We start from the raw sequence: 22,422 nt of genomic DNA, 5'->3' as shown, positions 1-22,422 counted from the left end.
TCTCATAAAAACCTGAACTTTTGAATTTTTTGAAAATGTATTTGCTATTATTTTCGTTAAATTAAAACGAAGCCAGGAAGTGAATTATTGATTTTTATGATGTTAGTAGACACCAATTTAAATAACTGACTATGGTTTTGTAATCGTGTGTTTTGTATTGTTAACATTCCACAAAAACGCTAACAGTCAGCAGGAATGTAGACAGCTGCTGGAAAATTTTAATTTGCTGGTTTGCAGGGAAAATTTGCTGATTTAATCTCCAGAGGATATAATTGTGTGGTGAAAGCGCTTATTATGCTTATACATATTTTTAAAATGTATATATACGAAAGTATAAACATAAATGATAATTTAATTAAATGTGTATAATAATACAATATATGGTTCAAAATTATGAAACTATATTTTGTTACATAAGTATTACACAGGAGGAAAAAATTTCATATGTCATCTTTGGGAATGCTGTGTGGTGGGTCTTTTTAGGGAAAGGAAGGAGAGGAAGTTCTGACCTAGATAAACCTCACCCCATAAACTCACCCTGCTAAGTCACCAAACATAACGAACCACTCGGGGTGACCTATGGCAGGGGTGTTGGTTATCCAATAAATGGTTCCCGAGGCGGCGGTACCCATCCCCGACTCCCATATATTTAAAGATGTATCCCCATAAAAATCTATGCCTTTGTGTATGGGAGAGTAGGTGTTATTAATTTAGTTATTAAAAAGATTTTTATTACTTTTTCGTATTTAAGTTTTCATTTTCAAGGAAAATTTTAAATTTTAATGAGTATTAGTTTTCGGTATATTTTTAGTTGTGTTTTGAATTTTATAAAGCTGTTTTTCGGAGTTTTATATTTCTTGGTAATTTATTAAAGAATTTTGTCCGTAGATATTTCTTTTACCCATTTTTGCATTTTTGATAGCTTATATTTTGGCCTAAGATTTTTCGTGTTTATAAATAATGCGGCTTTATTTAGAATATCCTCTTTATACTTTTATAAGTGATATAGGAATAGAGTATTTAATTCTCCGACTTTAAATATGAGTTCTGTAGAGTATACAACAATATCTTTAAAAACATTTTCAATTATTAGTTCTTGCGCAGTGTAAAGACACGTGTGTAAGTTTAATAAAACTATTTTTATTATATTTATTTCACTTATAAGTGCCACCCCATCCTAATATACCATGTTGAATTATGGATTGACATAAAACAAAGTAGGTCATTCTTAGTGGTTCTCTATTTATAAAATATCTCAAACAGTTAAAGATATAGGTCAACATTCGTACTCTGTTTTTGAGAACGGTTATGTGGGGGTAACCATTTCAGGCATTGGTCCACAGTAATGCTAAGGTATTTAATTGAAGTATTTACAAGTTCAACGTTTTTCTTATTACTGTATCTTTAAATATGACCTAAATCTTTAATATTATTTACATAGGGAATAAAAATAATGTTTGGATCATTTCTATAGCGCCGTTTTCATGAGAAAAAAACACAATGGCGCTTAACAATTTAATTTATACATTTAACTTATATCCTATTACTTAGATTACTAAGTTCAATTTATACCTAGTGGCTTATAACGAAGATTAATAACTAATGACTTTAAACTTTTCATATTTTTATGGCCGAATGTAACTATTCTTAATTGGGGAAGCTTATTTAGGTACCGCCGCCCCGGGAACCAATTATTGAATAACCAACATCCCTGCAGGCGGACACCTCAAGTGGTTCACTATGATTGAGCAGGCCTGCGCCTGCGATGCGCCTGCCCACCAGCTACGTGGAGTGCCAGATCGAGAGAGGCTGGTTTGGGAAGACCCTTTAACCTTTCCAACTGGTCTCTCAACCCATCGCCTTGCGCTGCAGTGGATCGCAAATGTCCGTCACTCACATAGCACAGGCGTCAGGTAGGTATGCTGTCCTTGTTCTATCGGTATTACAATGGAAGATGCTCTGAGGAACTAGCGACATTGATCCCTTCGGCACCGGTCCGTAGTCGGGATACACGCCAAACGCGCGCCCAACATTTGTACACGGTTGACATTCGTCACATGAGAACGGGTCGCTTCTACGATTCGTTCTTATGTTCAACAGCTCGGCTGTGGAACGAACTGCCGGCCTCTGTGTTTCCTCCCTCCTACAATATGGGACTCTTCAAGACCCATGTTCACTCCTTCTTCTCCACAAAAAGACCCTCCACATAGCATCCCCAAAGATGACATAGGCCCTGAGGGAAATTATTTTCTTCAGGGCCTCCTGTGTGGAGTTAATATAAAAAAATAAAATAAAAAAACTCCTGTAAACACTGATCTCTAGATTCCTACCCAACCCTTATACCTTTTACCTTTACAGAACATCCTCTCCTTCCTATACCTTTTACCTTTACAGAACATCCTCTCCTTCCTATACCTTTTACCTTTACAGAACATCCTCTCCTTCCTATACATTTTACCTTTACAGAACATCCTCTCCTTCCTATACCTTTTACCTTTACAGAACATCCTCTCCTTCCCATACCTTTTACCTTTACAGAACATCCTCTCCTTCCTATACCTTTTACCTTTACAGAACATCCTCTCCTTCCTATACCTTTTACCTTTACAGAACATCCTCTCCTTCCTATACATTTTACCTTTACAGAACATCCTCTCCTTCCTATACCTTTTACCTTTACAGAACATCCTCTCCTTCCCATACCTTTTACCTTTACAGAACATCCTCTCCTTCCTATACATTTTACCTTTACAGAACATCCTCTCCTTCCTATAACTTTTACCTTTACAGAACATCCTCTCCTTCCTATACCTTTTACCTTTACAGAACATCCTCTCCTTCCTATACATTTTACCTTTACAGAACATCCTCTCCTTCCTATAACTTTTACCTTTACAGAACATCCTCTCCTTCCTATACCTTTTACCTTTACAGAACATCCTCTCCTTCCTATACCTTTTACCTTTACAGAACATCCTCTCCTTCCTATACCTTTTACCTTTACAGAACATCATCTCCTTCCTATACCTTTTTCTTTACAGATCATCCTATCCTTCCTATACCTTTTACCTTTACAGAACATCCTCTCCTTCCTATACCTTTTACCTTTACAGAACATCCTCTCCTTCCTATACCTTTTACCTTTACAGAACATCCTCTCCTTCCTATACCTTTTACCTTTACAGAACATCCTCTCCTTCCTATACATTTTACCTTTACAGAACATCCTCTCCTTCCTATACCTTTTACCTTTACAGAACATCCTCTCCTTCCCATACCTTTTACCTTTACAGAACATCCTCTCCTTCCTATACATTTTACCTTTACAGAACATCCTCTCCTTCCTATAACTTTTACCTTTACAGAACATCCTCTCCTTCCTATACCTTTTACCTTTACAGAACATCCTCTCCTTCCTATACATTTTACCTTTACAGAACATCCTCTCCTTCCTATAACTTTTACCTTTACAGAACATCCTCTCCTTCCTATACCTTTTACCTTTACAGAACATCCTCTCCTTCCTATACCTTTTACCTTTACAGAACATCCTCTCCTTCCTATACCTTTTACCTTTACAGAACATCATCTCCTTCCTATACCTTTTTCTTTACAGATCATCCTCTCCTTCCTATACCTTTTACCTTTACAGAACATCCTCTCCTTCCTATACCTTTTACCTTTACAGAACATCCTCTCCTTCCTATACCTTTTACCTTTACAGAACATCCTCTCCTTCCTATACCTTTTACCTTTACAGAACATCCTCTCCTTCCTATCCTAAAAAAAAACTCACACAGCACCCCCAAATATGACATAGGCCCTAAGAAAATATACTTTTTTCATGGCTTCCTGTGTGGTTTTATTAAAAAAAAAACATTTCAAAAAATTCTTGGAAATGAATCTTAGTTTCCTCCAATAAATTTTTTAGACAAAAAAAATTGACAAAACTATTCTAACTATTGCGTCTTATTTTTCAATGTTTGGGTAAGGATAAGAATTAAGTTTATAATTCTTCGTTATGCATAATCTCTTCTTCATTCTTGCTTTAGTAACAAAGTCGATAAACAATTAGTTCAGACCAAATTATAAAAATGCATTCTAACTTTATTAAACTGCAAAATTGACTTAATTTGAGTCAAACCGCATTTGTTTTCATTGTTTAACTGTCAAAAAAAATCTCAAGATGGCACATATTATTTGCTCTTCTTCAGCATATGTATGTAGATAGCTTAGAGCGTAATTCTTCCTCAAAGATTTCCAGTTTATCAATTCTTGGCGGTTCTTACCGTCGGAACTCCACGGATTTCATTAAATCGTCAGCCATTTTATCTTCTGTTTCTCTTTGGAACCACAGAATAATATTTGATTTCAACCTGTCGTATACCCAGCTTAGTTATCTTTGTTCCATTTGGGTGTGGAGATTGGGACAGTAATGTCAGTTATCTTTGTCATGCTTCTAATCCACTCGTTACTTTTTCTGTCTCGCTAAGAGAAGCACCCAAAAGGAGCTTTTGTATGGTTGTCATTTTTGACACAACGTTATTAATGGAGTGTATGTTTGTGCTCTAAAAGCGAATGGGAACTTACTGAGCATATATTGAAAAAACGTGCTTCAAGGTGCTGAGTTATCTAGTCCTTAATCATGTTTGTAAAATCTATTCATTTATGCGATCGTCTTAAATTATTGAGCGTTTAATCACAATCGTCAGAACGAAAATCATATTCCCAGTTGAGACCGTTATCTATTTTATTTTTCTGCATCTTGTCGTTTTTTACGTTTTGTTTAGATTTATTAGTACTATCATCTTCCCCTCATTATAAACTCTTTAGAAAATTGTAATCATTCAATAAGATAGCTGCCAAAAAAATGGAAAATATTAGTTGCAAGTTAGTATTGTTAATTCTGAAATTGAAGTATGAGATCGACAAACATGACTTATAATTATTAGATCCCAATAATAGAATGGTTAAAGACGATGTCCCGGTGAGACAGAGATCCTGAGTTCAATTCCCAGGTGAGAACGTTATCTTCTTTTTCGGTGTCTTTTGATTCATGTTTCGTTAAGATATACAGTGTGGGGCAAAAGTAATCACCCTATTGGAAAGCGCTATAACTTTTTCAAATGGCGCCAAATTTCAATTCGGTTGACATTGTGTAGTAAACAAACGCAGAATACAAATCGACAAGACATGAACTAGTTTACTCCGCAAGAACGCGGAATAATTGTTTTCATTATATATTTTTTTCCTTTTTTATTACACATTATAACCTTTACAAATATAAGGCAAAAAAGTCCCGATAAACTACTTTTTAGCAGTTTGTCTAACGGTTTATTTACATTGTAAATTTTATTGTAGTGAGTTTACAGTTACATTTTTACAATTATATGTATTAAACAAAAAATTTAAAATTTTACAGAAATATAGCAAAAGATAAATTATGAAAAACATAAATAACAATTTTAAAAGTCCTTAGCATAATATATCATTGTAAGCTAAAAAAAAAATTCTTTCAGTAAGCCAAGTCTTCAGTAAGTTCACCAATTGTTTGTTTTGGGCAGAGTTTTTAATTTTTTTTTTTTTTTTATAGTGATTACCTCACAAGAGTCCCAACTGCTCCCGTCTGGAGCCAGTGAGACTATGGCATCCCCAATTGGGGGATGTTGTGAGGCTGAAGGTAAGTGGGGAAGTACCTGGCTATTCAGATCTAGTCACTAAACACGGCTAAAGCCATTTGGAGCAACGTTTCAATTCTGAATGGTGGTCTTACACCAGGGCGATACTGGTAGTATCTTCCACTCTGAAACGTGCCGCAAATATACTATATATTATTTTAATTAATTAATTGTGAAATAACACAAATTAATCAAATAAAATTTATTTGCGCACGCCGGGTTCGAACCCGCGACCTTCGGAATGGCAGTCCAATGCGTTACCACTGGAATATACCGGCCGTCGTGGACTATACCGGCCGTCTACAGGTAACATACTAAAACAACTGGAAATCATATAGTTTAACGTTCTTTGTTCATATTTATTTGTATGCTTAGGTACAATAAGTCTTTCATTAAAGTTAAAACGAGTAGGATTATGATTTTTTTTCTAGCCTGTTTATATATATAAGGGGTTACTTATGTGCTGAAATATAATTTTGTACCACAGAATTAATTTCACTTAAAGAATTTTGAGACTCTGATAGAAGTATGGAATATTATGCCTAATTAAATAAATTATTACAAAACTACAGCAAAAGAACATCGGTTGATAATTTTTGCCCAACACTGCATTAGGATTATCTTCTGCTTCAATGAAAATCATTGTATATTTTTGTATTCGCAGCATTCTGAAAAGCTAATAGTTTGAACTGCGAGTGAGATACTGGAAGAATTTCACAAATTATTTTCCAATTTCGTGAAAATCTTGACACAATCCGTAGTTTAATTAAACTTTGACGTGTAAATCATCCTTAAGTGTTATAACATCGCTGCCCTCAGTTGAAATAATCAAATAACACTTAAAAGGGAGTCAAATTCAACTCAAAGTGAAAACTGTGATAAAGGTAAAACTGAAGATTTAATTAACGTGAAAGGAAACTTAGCAAATGCAATTAATTTCAATTTATTAGTTGTGAAAAACTCCCAGAGACCGTGATCATTATTTGTACGACGTTTTGAAGTTATGGCGCGTTTATTTCAGAGAGCGGAAGCTTCGGTTCCGACCATTTCGTGAAACAACACCATTATCTTCCATTTTTTGTAAAAAGTTTTGGAGAACCAATTAAAACGTTTATAGTTTTAAAGTACCGATCAAATCAAAGCACGCTCATAATAGTTAACCTAAATTTAGTAAACGGGCAACATTATGGTGATCGTAAGCTTTCTTATAATTGATTTATATATATTTAAAAGAAGTCAAAATTTTAGCCAAATGTCTTTTTAGAAACCTCAAAATTTCCTGAACGGGTTTTTTGTAAATTTTAATTTTGAAAAAACCTCTTTTTTAAATCATTTTTCCGACTGTGGTTGGTATTTTTTTTAATGAAGAACTTAATAATTTAATGAAACATGCGGTTAATGTTCAAGGTAGAATACGTTAAAAAATAGAGACTCAAGTCCCAGCATGGTAAAGTTTTTTTTTTCAAGTAGAAGTGGACGGCCTAATATTATCCCAAGCTTGAATTTTATATCCGCCCATTTAAGTCTAGATCCTAGATTGGACTTATCTTATACAACTAAGAAAATTGGTCGGGGGATTTGATAAGAGCAGATGGAAAGCAAGAAATATGTCTCACAGCGAACACATCCTCGTTAGGACAATCTTCACAACCCCCGTTGGCCGGTTCTTGGGGTGTATTATCGGAGAGCAGTGATTCACGATGCTTATTACCCTCGTCAGTGTCTTTTCTGCCTAAGTCCGTGTATTATGCAAAACCCGATACGCGGCCCTCCCCCTCCCCCTCCCCATTCTGCCAACACGGCGCTGCTGGACCGGTACACCCACCCCTGCCTGTGGTTTCCCTGGCCGTCAATAAGAAAAAGGGTTGCCGAGAGTTGCGGGATTATAAATGGACTCCAGGAAAGCTCTCAACTTTGATCGCGCTACATACATAATGTATATTCCGCTAAGGTTCTTTCAGCGGAGGCTTAAAATGTATTTCTGCGCCGTACAACACCGACGAAACATGGAAACACTTCGCCCATCAAAATTGTGACAATATGTGAGAAAATAAAACCATTTATCACAAGATCGTTAACTCGGTAAAAGTGTGGCAGCCTTTCTTTTCATTTTGAACTAAAAAAAATATATCTCAGTCGACTTAAAAAAAATTCTGTAGAAGAAGTATTAATAATAATTATCATTGATCGTTCCAGTGAAAAATTGAGATAAAATAAAAATGATCGCGGCAGGAATGCTATAAGCCAAATTACAAGAAACCTTCTTGGAACCAGACAAATTTCAATTTAAGACAAAACCTATATAAAACGGAAAAAAATAAGAAAACACTATTACTTTGCATCACTGGACAAACATTTGAATGACAAAAATAAGTTCATACATATTTTTAATAGATAATTAAGGTTTATCGAAAACCTTACGGCATGAGAAATAAAGCTTTGTCTCCATGAACCTTAAACCTTGATCAACGCCGAAATATTAGAGGTCTAGTAATGCTTTATAAGATAATTCATTAATTTATTGAAAGTCTGTACCTATTAAAAATATAAATTTCAGATGTCCGTTAAGAGTTACTCGATCTCAGGACACATTTTATATTCTTCAGAGCAATACTAAGTATCTTGAAAATCTTAATATAAAACACGTATCGCTGTGATCGTAAACGTTAATCTTCAAAGCAGCCCAACCAATTTCAATGAAGTTTTGTGAATATGTATGGTTGGTTCCAGCTTGAAATATAGGATATTCTTTGACTGTATAGGTGGCGCTGTATTTTTTGTTTGTTTGTTTTTTTTCTCATCCAAAAAACAAACCACACATTTTAACTTCCCTACACTCTTTCTTTTCAATGTTTTAGTGCGATTTTATGGATTTTTGTAGTAAAAATGTTCACAGTTAATTTTACACTATGTATGTAAAAGTGTTTGTAAGCTTTCAATAGATGGCGGTGTGAACAAATTTATTGACATCTGTATTACGCATATAGAGAAAATACCACTGATTTTCAGTGCTGATTTAAACGTTTCCCTGAAAATGAAACGTTATTTGAGTCTGGTATATTCTTTATATGCGTAATATAGATGTCAATACATAGAAGACTGTCTGTGGCAGGACAACGTCTGCCCGTGCCCACCAGTATATTTATAAAAATAAGTTGTAGCACTTTTAATAGATTATACACAGGCATATATTTATCTAACACGAATTTTACTAAATTCATAACGTTCTTAATAAAATAAAATTCAATTAAATATTTAAGAAAAAATATTATTTTCATCACTTTTCCTGCTTTTTTCCTGTTTTGCTTTCAGTTTAAATTGAATAAAATTTGATTGAATAACAGCATTTTTAATTGAAAGCATTTGTCTCTTTTCATTGTTATTATTGAGATCCATTTGATTTGTACCTTTAAGTAGTTTATATTATATTGTTACTTTTTTTTATTTTTTTTATTTGGTCTTAATTTTGAATATCATTATTTTATTACTCAATGACTTAAAATTTCCTAATACTGTATAATATTAATTTAAAATATTATAAAAAAAAAAAAAATGAAAATTCTCAAATATTAAAACTTTCATTTTCTAGAAGCATCTTTCTCCTTTTGAAATCGTTTCTAAAGTGGATATATAGATTCTGAATATATTCGTACGCTTACATTCGGAAGACGTGCGTACTAAACTAGCTCACAAACATTTCAGACTGAAAATAAGGGTTCATTTGGCCTCCGAAGGTCTAAAAATAGTCCTGGATACTACGGCTATGAGCTTATCGTGTATCCACTCTCTTCTTATCAGAACATCTAATTAATTATCTAGCACCACTACTTTTCACTTCTCATCTCTCCCAAACATCTTCCTTCTATTCTAGTCTCCTCTGGGTAGACTTAAGGCACAATGGGCGGAAATGCGAACACGTTAGATCTGTTGGTAAGAATGTAATTTCCGGGATCAATGCCACAAATGATTGATTTTCCGCGTGTTGAACATTTCTAAAGTGATCCCGATTGGGGTGCACGTAATCACTTTTACAACAGACTAGCTTTACTACCAAACTTCGCCCGAGATAACGATTGTTAAAATATAAAACAATTTTTAGGGGGGCTAATTATTTCATATAATAATAATGATGGATATAAGCTGTTGTTAAATTTGAAATGATATTTCAGACGCTCTGCAAATAAGTCAGAACTCAACGTTCGACAGGTTCGACTGCTTCTGACAAACAGACGGATTCCCGATCCTAAGGAAAGGTGGATTTTTTTGGTTACTCTGCGTCTTCGTATTCGAAGTCGATGCAAACGCAGCTTGAGGCGATGTAAAGCAAAAGCGATGCGAAACGGCAACGCTGTGCCCATCGCTAGCTCTTGCTTCGCAATTTTCAGCAACCTGTTCCTTTTTAATAAATATTGATGGTGATTTTGAGGCATGAAATTACCACAAAATGCATTATGTTTTGTTAAATTAAAAATAATCATAACGTTTAAAACATTTGCAAACAAATGCCTATCCCCTTACTAAAAACGTGTTTTATATTTTAGACAACTGATAAACAAAAATTTTTGTTTGGTAAACAATTGTTTATCGGTTGTGTAAAAACACGTTTCTTAGTAAGGCCCTCAATATCCTACACGGAGAGAAATCGATTTTTCCCTCACGATAAATTAATAGGCCTTATTAAGAAAACATTAATTTAAGAATGTGATTTGCCTATCATGGATACAAAAAAAATTTGGTTGTTAACTAAAAATATTCAGATTTTCATGAACACGTGTTCTGACATCATGATAATTTACTGTAATTTTATCAGGTATTATGTTAATTCATTGATGAGCCCTGCTTCTAACTGGAATAACCAAATTATTACTATTAATTTGAAGAGATTCTTAATATATTTGCAATAGTCATTTTTCTTCGTGTTCAACAGACAATAATAGTATTTTTCCACTCTCCGCCAAGTCCACAAACGAAAATATCTAACGAACTGATTGCGTCGCTGAAGTCCCGCGCGTCGTCTCACTGTTTGTCCGTGTTATTTGTCACGTAAAACAATTACAAGCGGCGGTGACCATTTGATATTTTCACGTCGCACCGCCTCGCATTCGCGTAGACTTCGCCTACGTCAGACTCACCGAATGATATCAAATTAAATAAATACCTTTACAATGTTAGTATATATAATAGGCGATTACTATTACCCGCCCGCTGCCACCCTTCCCCGATATTCCTCGGTAATACGCGCCTACCCTTGCTGTTTTATACCCGATTGGTATTTGAAATTTACTGTATTTTAACGAGAAAAAACGCTCAAACGATCGCGTTTATTATCACAATGAATACTAGGAATGAGAAAAGCAAGCCTGTTGATGGTTTCGCTGGTTTCTGGAATATTCTGTGGGTTACTTATTGTTAATGGATGTACATCTCATAAACGTAATTAACGTTAGAGATTTTCACTATACGAACACTCTTTACAATTTGACAAACGACAATAATGAACTTGGGAATTATACGTACTATTTAACTGACTTTTCACGAGATTATCTATACGAGGAGCGAATATAACAAGACAACGAAAATTCGAATCTTAAAACAAATGGCACTGGCGTCGGTATTCTTTATTCAATTCTACTCGCTTCTAAGATAAGACTTTTAGAATAGAAAAAAACAAGCTAAAGGACAATTTGGGTAGGATCTGGGATATGGAATAATCATAAAACACCAGCACTATAATCCAATTGGTGACGCGATACTTCCCTTTCACTATAGTAGTCCGTCTGAAGTGTTTCATTTTCCCATTTACTTTTCTCAAAGTAATGTAGTTTACGCTTTTTGATTGTGTTGACTTTTTGATTGTGTTGTCCTGTCTTTAGACCTCCTGATCCTGGGAGTTTGTCCAGGGAAATCTCAGCAGGCGACTTTTTACTCGGTATTCAAAGGCTTTATATTTATTCTCTGTTATTTGGTCAGGCTCCAGGCTCCAGGCTTCTTCTCTAAATATCGGGAATCCAGGAAATGAAGCATCTAGCCATTATTTGCGAATGGAATTGGAGAGTGATGTGCATACTGATGTGCATGGATCTGCAGGACGCATTCTTAACCTTTCTAAAAGTAATGGATTCGTGTATAGATTGGTAGCGCTTTTTGGGTTTTTTAACCATTATTATGTTAAAGTAATTTGTACGTCTGTAAAAGGTTGAAGGTTGAAGGTACTGAATTCGTAATAATTTCGTGTTTTTGATTTAAATTTTATATAAATAATAGTGTCTGGAGAGAAATTGAAACCTAGGTGGAATTTGAGCTAATTATTTTGATTTATAAGTGTATATAAAGTTAATTCAATCATCAAAATTACTGATTTCGATTGTCTGTGTGTCCTGCATATCTCTGGTTCATTGAACTCCAATTTTTTTTTAAATTTAAAAAGTGTTATTTCCAAAATTGTAACTGATTGTATGAAGAATTCAGACAAGTGTTCCTACAATACTGTCTGTTTTTTTAAAAAAAATTCTACGTTAAATTGTGTATTTCTTTTGATTTTATGATTTTTCAAGGATTTTGCTTTTTCCATTCTCAAAAAGGGTTATTCACCCAAATTCAAAATTATTGATCTTACAAAAATATTGAGCAATTATATAATCATTTAAGTGTAGATATAGGTACTCATATTAAATTAACTTTTAAAATGACTGCCAAAACACAGGCTAGCCACTAGTCTAGTGAGGCAGGTTATGACAAACCTTTATCTATTTATCTATTTTTTAACATGTATTCTTAGTTATAGTTGCAAATTTCTTAAATAAAGATACTATTACTATTAAGACTGTGTAACCAAGGTAAATAATTAGATTCGAAAGGTAAATTTCTGATCGTCCCTCTAATTGGTCAACAAAAAATAAATAAAATAAAAAATTTTTGCTCTCAAAAACATGGAAATATTTTATAAATACTTTCAGCCTTTCAAATCCAACAATAATTATAATATCCCGTGATTTATCACTTTCTGGGTTAGCTCTTAAATATAACGCTTCAAGCCCTCCTTAAATGTGGACATAGAAACTATTAAGTTAACACTCTGCCATTGCAGGTCTGGTAATGCATAAAATGCAGCTTTGTCGTTGTAATTGCTTTAATGATTTGTGTAATGATTACCATGGATAATATCGATATCAAAGTATCCAGCCTGCAACCTCCGGACTGAAAGTCAAGTGCGTAAACCACTAAGCTATTTAGGCCGTCCCGCTGACCGGAGAACATAGTATAATTCAGTCGATGGTAACCCAGATAAGAACGTAATCACGGCAAAGGTTAGTAACCTGCTCACCTGACACCTATGAATGTGCATGTCTATAAAAACACACGAATGTTAGGTATATATGCAATTTATAAAATACTCGTAATTATCTACTGCAAGTTCTTTAATCTATATCAACAAGTTTGCAACGGAAACAAGTTACACTGATAATAATGTGAACAAGGTACGTATGTACTCCGTGTTTATTGAATTTCTCTTTAAGGCATGATTGTGACTACGACCAAATTCCCTATAATATTAATAATACCTTCAACTTCTGAGATTTTCCATACATTCCGATGGCAACATACTACACCTGCGCCTCCTAGCGAAATGAGTTGTGTGCCTTTGTTTTCTCTAAGGATTTTAATCGAATTATATAATTTATTTTATTTAATAAATTATAGATATCGACAAAAAAAAGGTAGATAACCACATACGATCTTACTGCTTTGCTGATGTTTTTTAGGGTTTAAACAGGTAATAAAATTCTGGAATAATTGTGAGAAATTTAACAAAAATATTTCAGTGTGTTTAATAATATTAATAAATAAAAAATACATGTTAGATATTTTAATGTTATAAATCAATGCATTTAATATATTGACAATGATTTATAACTTCAGCCGGAACACAAACTACATGGTACTAAGAGGGCCTCGAATTATCCTTAACACTTAGGAGTGTTTTTGCTGTTTGTGATTATTAAGGAACCTACTTTTTGGAATATTGTTTTATCAATATTGATCAAAATACAAATTAGAAATCGCATAACACCGCCACCAAGCACTAAATAAATTCAATTTGTGGCCATTGATGGGAATGTCAACGCTAATATGCTACACTGGCGGCCATCGTTGTTGATATTGCCAATATTTTATTTTAGTTGGACGTGTTATTAAATTATAAGGTATTTGCTTCAACTCTATAAACAATATCAAATTTCCTACGGACTATTGCTAATTAAATTTGCTCTTGTAAAAAGCCCAGAGTGAAAATTAAAAATATAAACATGCCCTTGTAGATTTATAATTTGAATATACTTAATGTGTTTTTATGTTGAGTTGAAAAACAATTTATTATTATTTTAATTCTTGTCGACATTATAAATTTATGTAATTCAATACCACAAGAATTTGTTTCAGGGAAATTAATTTTTTTGAGATTTATAATTAACAGATTGATTGATCTGTAGATATCATATCAAAGTCAGTATTAGCCCAAAACTTCATGTTTTATATATTTTCTGATACGTCTTCGGTGCACATTATCTCAGAGATTATTTCCACAATGTCTTAAAAATGCGCCAAAATTGTATAATCTTTGATGTTCTTCCAGCCGTCAATAAAATTAACGACATCGTTCTTATGAAAGGATAATGACTGCTTTGAGTGTCGATTAAACCTTGAATGATTATTTCCGTATCGGATAGGACTAATAAATTTGAAGAAATTCAATTAAATGCTAATGGGAACCCTAATAAACAAAGAGATAAAACCCCTAAAGCTATCAGTATTATTTATAGTTCTTTAATAATTCAGTGTTTTAAAATGTCGCTAAATCAATTCGGCAGTATCACGTAGTCGTTTTTCAAATTAGTATCAAATGATTTTGTGAATATTATCTTCCAGTTGCTCCTGATTTCCACAAACATAATTACTGAATCAAAATTATTCTCTATGAGAATATCCTGTTTTATCAAAGTGTGGCCTCATAAAGTAAATTTGTTAAAGTGAGTGTAAGGTATGGAAGTTATTAGCTTAATAAAAATGTGAACTAATTAACCTGTTTTCGTACATGCTCAAGGGGATATTACACGCAATTAAACAACTTAACAACATCCGAGGTACTCAATCATAATAAACGAGAGCAAAATAGATTAACTAGTTCTGTAGATAAAACTGATTCCAACCAATAAAAAATTAAAGGCCCGTCACTTGAAAATGTGTCCTCACTCGTCGCACGCAAAATATATTTATTTTATAATAACACAATATGCCCTTTTAACCCCTAGATCTATAGATATTTCTCCCACCTTGAAACGGACTTAAAGTTCATGCTTTCGTTTTATGATGAGATATATGATTTAAAAAGTGTAAGAAAGAGAGAATTATATAAATATTTATATACAAAACGGATAAAAGTTAAGTAACAATAACTTTTTAATACGTTTTTCTAATTTAAAACGTTTTTTTAGTTTCGTGTAAAGTGGTAATCACAGTTTGCAAGATAAAAACTAGGCAAGGGAGAGGTCCTGGGATCAATTCCTAGATGCGAATGAATCTTTTTCTGTCTTTTCTGTTTGACATCTTTCGTTTGAGTGTCATTAATATCGGTTTCAATGATTAAAACCTTTATCTGTATTCGCATACAACATTATGTTAATATTTTTAATATCGTAGGTACGTCGATTTGTAATACTAAATATATGAAAAAATACATCTGCATTACATTAAAATATTCAATACTTCAAATTTACAAAGAAATACAGTCAAATACTCATAACTTGCAATTCAATACATCAGCAAGATACCAGAAAACTATCTAAATCCCAAAATTTAACACTAAGCTCATTCAAAATACCTATCTTTATCTAGGCATAATTTATTTTAATAACCTTCCATTAAATTTAAAAAATATCGAAAATATTCAGGAATTTCACCTTAAATTAAAAAATTACCATAAACAATTATAAGTCCAAAATACGTTCACTACTTACATCTAAAAGTAATATTGTTTAAATCTTGTGTTGTTTCTTAATAATTTATTTACTTTAATACAAACATATTTATAATTTAACTAGAATTCCCTCTCCAAACACAAGAGCATTGTCTCTTTATGATGAGGAAAGGCTACTTTAATTTCCATTGTTTTATATCTTGTTTATATTCTGTTTACTTATCTATGTAAAAAAATATTTTTTTCGAATATTAAATAAAAAAATAAAAAATAAATAAATTTGAAAACAATATTTTATTTTGAAATTGTTCAAAAACAGCGAATTTATCTGGAATTTTGACATTCTCCGTGTTCGACTGGTAAATCTCTCGACTAGCAAGCTGGAGGTCGCGGTTTTAAATCCTAGCGCGCAAGTAAATTTTTTTCATTAATTTGTGTTATTTCACAAATTATTCAATAAAAATAATATTTATTAAATTTGCGGAACGTTTCAACTGTAAGATACTCCCAGTATCGCCCTTGTTTAATATCACTATTGAAACTTTGCTTGAAATGGGTTTGGCCGTGTTTAGTGACCAGATCTGAATACTGAAATAATCTACCCCACCTTCCTCTTCTCCATCTTCTTCTCCTCGCTAAAACCTTCAGCCTTACAACTTACTTCAATTGGGTGTGCCAAGATCTCACTGGCTTCAGACGGTTGGGATCGGTTAGGACTATTATGCACATTAAAATAAAAAATAAAATTTTAAATCAAATTTAGTGCGAAAATATTTCCCGCTCGATAGATAGCATAATATATCAAAATAATTAAGTTAAATTTAAACTTAAAACCTTCAAATAAAATGTACTAAAACGCGAATATAAGTGTGATGAAGTCAGTAATTTTTATTGAGCGGATAATAATTAAGAAATATATATAAGCCATGACAACTAACATAATACAGTTCCAAGTGGCCAAGTGGGTACTAATTAGGGTTGCCAGACGTCCTTTATTTTAAAGGACGTCCTCTATTTCTGACCCAAAAATTGATCTTGTCCTCTAATTTAAAATCTTCAATAGAGGACAATGCGTTATCGTTTAATTTGGCAAAAATAAATGAATCAGCGTAAATTGATGCATTGTATGAAGAGTTCTGTATATTAAAGCCTCTCCTGACGAAAATTATAGACGATAAGAAATGTGAAAATATTCTTGAAATTTGGATTCAGATTCTCAAATCTACGGATGAAAACAAGAATCTGCTAAAAATAATACAATACGTATTTTCCATCCCCGTTTCTAATGCTTAATCCGAAAGGATTGTTTCCTTGTGTACGAATACGTGGACCAAAAACCGAAATAAGTTAAATATTGATACTGTAAAAGCAGAACTACAAATAAAGTCGAACTTGAACATGAAATTCAAAAAAAATTATAATTTCATTATGGCAAACGTAGAAGCTCTTAGAGCAGCCAAAATTAATACCAAGTATCAACTTTATTTATTATTTTAAATGCAAAATGAATAATTAAGGTCGTACTACCTACTTGGCTTCGATTAACATTGTGTATTAACATTGTTTTTTTTATTAATAAATGCAACTACTGATACCATAACAGCATTTTATTAAAAAAACATTGATGTCCTTTATTTTCATCGTATGTCCTTTATTTAATCGTATCAAATCCTCTAATTCATAAAACGGGAGCTGGCAACCCTAGTACTAATATACTTGCTGATTTTATTACTACTTCACCGACGACGTCTAGCCTGTTGAGAATGTCAGCAATAAATTTGAAACCAGTTGTTTTTACTCAAGTAGTTTTATACGAGCGCAAAACCATGTACAGGTAATTATTGAGACTCATTATTTAGAACGTGAGTATCTGTGTTATCGAATGAAATCGCTACAATTATTGGTATGGTCATACAAAGGAATAATATAAAACATAATCCATATCTGCAATAACCAAGTTCTTCTTTTATCGCGATGATTTTTTGAGTTGTTATACCGTACTTCCTACTTCTGTAGCTAACGTTTCGGAAAGTGTCACAGTGTCCATTATCTGTCCATTTCCCTAAAGAAAGAACAAAGAAGGAGGAAGAGCAATACGACATTGTAACCCAAAAATTAATCACGATAAAACTTTTGGGCTTGAAAATAATATCAAAGTTCTTCCTTATTGTTAAAATATGTATTTTTATGTTACACCTCACAAGAGCGGTCTTTTCCTGTGCGTACTTGTAAATAATACAGATGCCGGTAGCCCGTTTCACATACAAGCCGATTTACAGAAAAAAGGTCAATGAAACGACCCGTTCTCATGAAGCCAACATCAACTACTCTGAACGGGTGTTCAACACGTCTGTTAAGATTTCAGGTACTGAAATCTTAATATTGGTGCTTGTCACCCTAATGGGTGTGGCAACATTTATTTTGTGTTGGCGATTGCCGGGGCAATTTCGTATTGCCACGGATTTTTAATCGTTCTTCTCTTGTTACCATCCGTCTTGGGCGGTCGTTTTTGGCAAAACGGCAGAGCTGCCAGGTTTTCACTTACATGTGGTTTATAAAACCGCGGAGAGAGATAGCAATATTGGGCTCAGATAGGGCTTGAGATAATAATTTGTAAATGTTCCTATTTAAAGACTAAACTGTGTATTTCCGACAATTGCACTACCAATTTTTCTAAAGTATTATCTATTTTTTTTAGTAATTTACTAATTATTTAAAATAACTGGAGTCGAACCTGAATCAAGACCCCCTTATCATCCAACCGCGGAGAATTTAATCACAATTATGTAATTAGAATTTGCTTCGTAGCCTATTTACGTAGATGTGTCATCATAGTCATTACGTACCTGCGATCTGCCTGGCTTTATAGTTAATAGTTATAACGCCAGGTATTGGAGGTATTAGCGTGTTAGAATCTGCCTGGATTTACACCAACTCCACCACCTCCCAGGTTGATGTACCGAGACTTAGTCACCACGAGACACTAATCCCATGATGTCGATAATTAGATTCATAATAGATTGATCGAACCACTTTCCAAAAGCCGTATATACTTAATGGATTCGACTTACTACATTGTTTGCCATTTTAGAGCCGAGTGTTTTCATAAAGATTAAATCGTATCAATATTAAAACAAAACTAATTGACGCAGTTCTTTAAACTGGGTTTGCCTGTCCAAGAAGTTGTCGAAACTAAAATGTTGGATCGATCAATATCTAGGTTACTGAAGTGTTCATTTGCATCCTAGTTAACTAACCATAACGCCGTTTTCGGGAAGGGGTAGCCAGAAAATCTTTGTCTTGGCACACGTACACTTTGCCTCATTCACATTCATACGTCGTCTCATACATAATCCTCTATTATTCTCACTCTTGACATGGACTAATACTCATGTGTCTGATTCACTTGTCTTCCACTTTCGTCACTTTAATTCTTCTACCATTTACATTTATTACGCTCCTTTCTTCGTTCATTCGCTCTACAAGCCCAAACCATCTCAGCTTTTTTTTATTAATCTTACTCATGTGCTTACATCAGACTTGCATTATTTGCGGATCTCCACATTTCTCACACGATCATACATAGTTTCACTACACATATTCCTCAAGGATCTCATTTCTACAGCATTCAGTCTACTTTCACCCTACATCTACCAGTTCCATGCCTCACTACCATATATCAGGGTAGGTGCCAGCACTTCATTGTGGACTGCTAGCTTCACTTCTAAGTACAGTTTTTTTTTGCTAGCGCCAACCGCGTTCAGTCCTTCATTGATGGATTTACCTGCATTTACCTTTCTTTCAATATCTCTATCGTTCTTCCCATCTTTCGTAAACATACTTCTCAAATACCTACACAAACTTATCCACCCGCTCCATCATTAGTAGTCATCATTCACAACTATCTGGCAGATGTTTTGGTACTCTCTCTTTCAAACACCATATATCAATGTAGTTAAAATATTAAACCAAAGTCAAAGTCTTTGGTTTGTCGTGTCTTTAATGCTGGAAGATGTATCCAAAGCGGCATAATTGGGTCACACCGCGGATATCAACAATAGGCCAAACAAGAGAAGAGAAGAGAAGAGAGGAAGTCCCACAAATGCACCAGCCCTATGAAGTGAATGCCCCACGCAATCTATACAAACTGGTACAAACCTTCATACTGCAGATTCGCGGATCCACTATACCCAAGCACAATGGAATGCCATAAGAGTTCAATACTAGAACGCTTATAGACAATTGCTTCGGTTACCGAAGTCTTGCAGTACTAGCGAAATGTTTACATCAGGTATTGTAAATTGTGTTTATGCAACAAGGCATAAAGCAGCCAACTTCCAATGTAAGCTATTCATTTCACAATATGCTGTTATTAAAGTCGCAATCGATTGTTTAAACGCCCCAATATCATAAAACGGATGCGTCAAAAACTCACTACGCAATGTGACAGAATATCAAAATAAAATTTTTTGTTCATTATTCCTTCTGTAATTTTAATTTATATTTTTGTTGTACCTGTGATCGCAATATTTTATGCGGATCAGTATTTGGTGAACTTTAATCAATATTTTGTACATCGCACATTCCAGCATGTAGCGTGGAATGAAATAATAATTATTATTAATAATAATTCCTGCAAACTAAACCTTCGTACAATAGTGAATTCGAAAGAAATTCAGCTTTTAATGTTGGGTACAGGGAGACTTAAAATATTGTAAAGCTATTCGTAACCCGAGAAGATTCTTTTTAAATCCCCAAATTGGATCGTACCTACATGGTTACGCATTATAACACACATGCCATTCCTAATATCATTTTTACTGCATTCTATCTACTATCATCTGCCAGTTAGTTCCATGCCACGCTGCCATATTTTTAAAAATTTGTATTATGGTCTACTAACCTCGGTTCCTTTGACAATTTATTAGGGACTACCGCATTCATCCCTCAGACGGTAATTGAATTTCCTGAACAAACGTAATAGGTACGTTGATTCCTTTGATCTGACATAAAAATGAACAAATATTTTATTCGGTCCCCTGATGGTTAATCCAAATAATGTAATTAACTTTTTTTTGTGAATACCGCAAAAGAGACCCGACTGCTCCCAACCGTCTGGAGCCAGTGAGACTACGGCATCCCCAATTAGAGTATGGTGTGAGGCTGAAGGTAGTGGATAGAGGAAGGAGATGGGTTAGAGGAAGGTTTGTTAGTACCTGGCTATTCAGATCTGGTCACCAAACACCACTGAAGCCATTTTAAGCAACGTTTCAATTCTGAATTTTTGGTCTTACACCAGGGCTATACTGAAAGTATCTTTCACACTGGAACGTGCCGCAATTATACTATATATTATTTTTAATGAATAAACTGTGAAATAAGATTTAGGCCCCGTAGTAACCGTTCAAAGATGGTTTGAAAGAATATGAATAAGAAATGTTAGAGAGAGCGCACTAATATTTAAAAAAAAAACGATGGTGAAAATATTTAATAAAACACGACTCGTTTGAAATAGAGCAAAAATCTCTCGACAAATGCTTTATTTGCATTTAAAGATACACTGTGAATTTTTCCATGCCTATAACATACTAAATAACAGAAAAAAACATATTTTTAATAATATTCGATTACTTTGCGATTTTCTTTCTACCGAAGGAATTTCATATAATTAACGATTCGGCAAAAAAAAATGTATAGATATTATCTTCAAAAGTAAAATATATTTTTTTGGAACTTTAAAACTTAAAGGGTTAGGGAGAAACTTGTTATAAATCAGTAGAAATTGGATTTGCGTGGGCTTGGCGCAGGCCAGGATTTGAACCCGCGACCTTTGGCTTGCTAGTCGAGAACCTTACCCCTCGGCCACAGGCCGCCAACTACTTACCTAAATTGCCTTTTACTTAACGCGTTCTGGTTTTTCGCAGAAAATACACAAACAGCAAAACGTGTTTTCTAGTAAACAAGTACACACATGAATAACATCGTATTTATGTGGTTGTAAGGAAAAAATGATTTGCAATTAACAAATAAAAACAAGACTGAATAAGCGGTTGACATTATGGAGTAATCAGGGTAGAATGTTGCTAGATGTAATGGAGATTAATGTTATGGAGACAAGACGTGACGAGGCATTACTGTAAAAAAAATATCATAAAATAAATATACACATAAAAATTATTCGCTATAAAATTTAAACCTTAGTGATGCACGATTTGCTAATACCTACTTGTTGGGTTTATACACATGTACAGAGAAAACTTGCTGACATAAAATATTGTTAATTTATTAATAATCTGCTCAAATCATTCGTTGTCCTGTGAAAAACGAGACTGCGGTCCTTTAACGAATTAATTCACAGATTTCACAACAAACTATCAGAAAAGCACGAATATATTATTTACTTTCTTAAAAATTATAAAGTTTTCGCATTTCGTCCATTATATTTCTTAGGACAAGAACGATATATCCCAAAAGACTGATCTTTTTTTCGGAAATGGCATGTAATCACATTTTTAACAGTATTTTGTTGAATCAAATCATCCGTACTCGTTTTTCTCCTTGTGTTTATCTTTTAAAATGTATTAAACAACTAGCGCTGATATAAAACACGGTATATTATATTTCCAGTTTCAGAATTGGTTCCAATTTTGAAAATGACACTTAAATTCAAAGCACATTCGAGTTTCAGAGATACGCAGGAACGACGCGCAATCGAAATTAGTGTTTTTTAATGATATTCAATGAATAATTAACAAGTTTAAACAATATATT

General features: G+C 33.6%; 1 protein-coding gene across 1 annotated transcript in view; it reads left to right on the top strand.

Annotated features, from left to right (window-relative positions):
• Nucleotides 1-22,422, top strand: part of LOC149426100 (monocarboxylate transporter 2-like) — a 198,886-nt gene that overhangs the window by 48,815 nt on the left and 127,649 nt on the right. Inside the window, 1 exon segment of the mRNA XM_089635251.1 lies at nt 22,324-22,332. Coding sequence (XP_089491377.1) covers nt 22,324-22,332 — 9 coding nt within the window.

The sequence above is a fragment of the Hesperophylax consimilis genome, chromosome 1 (genome assembly GCF_061612785.1).
Source record: "Hesperophylax consimilis isolate HC1 chromosome 1, BYU_Hcon_1.0, whole genome shotgun sequence".
In the NCBI taxonomy this organism is placed as follows: domain Eukaryota; kingdom Metazoa; phylum Arthropoda; class Insecta; order Trichoptera; family Limnephilidae; genus Hesperophylax; species Hesperophylax consimilis.
Note: the sequence above shows the minus strand (reverse complement) of the source record. Positions and strands in the feature narration are given on the sequence as shown.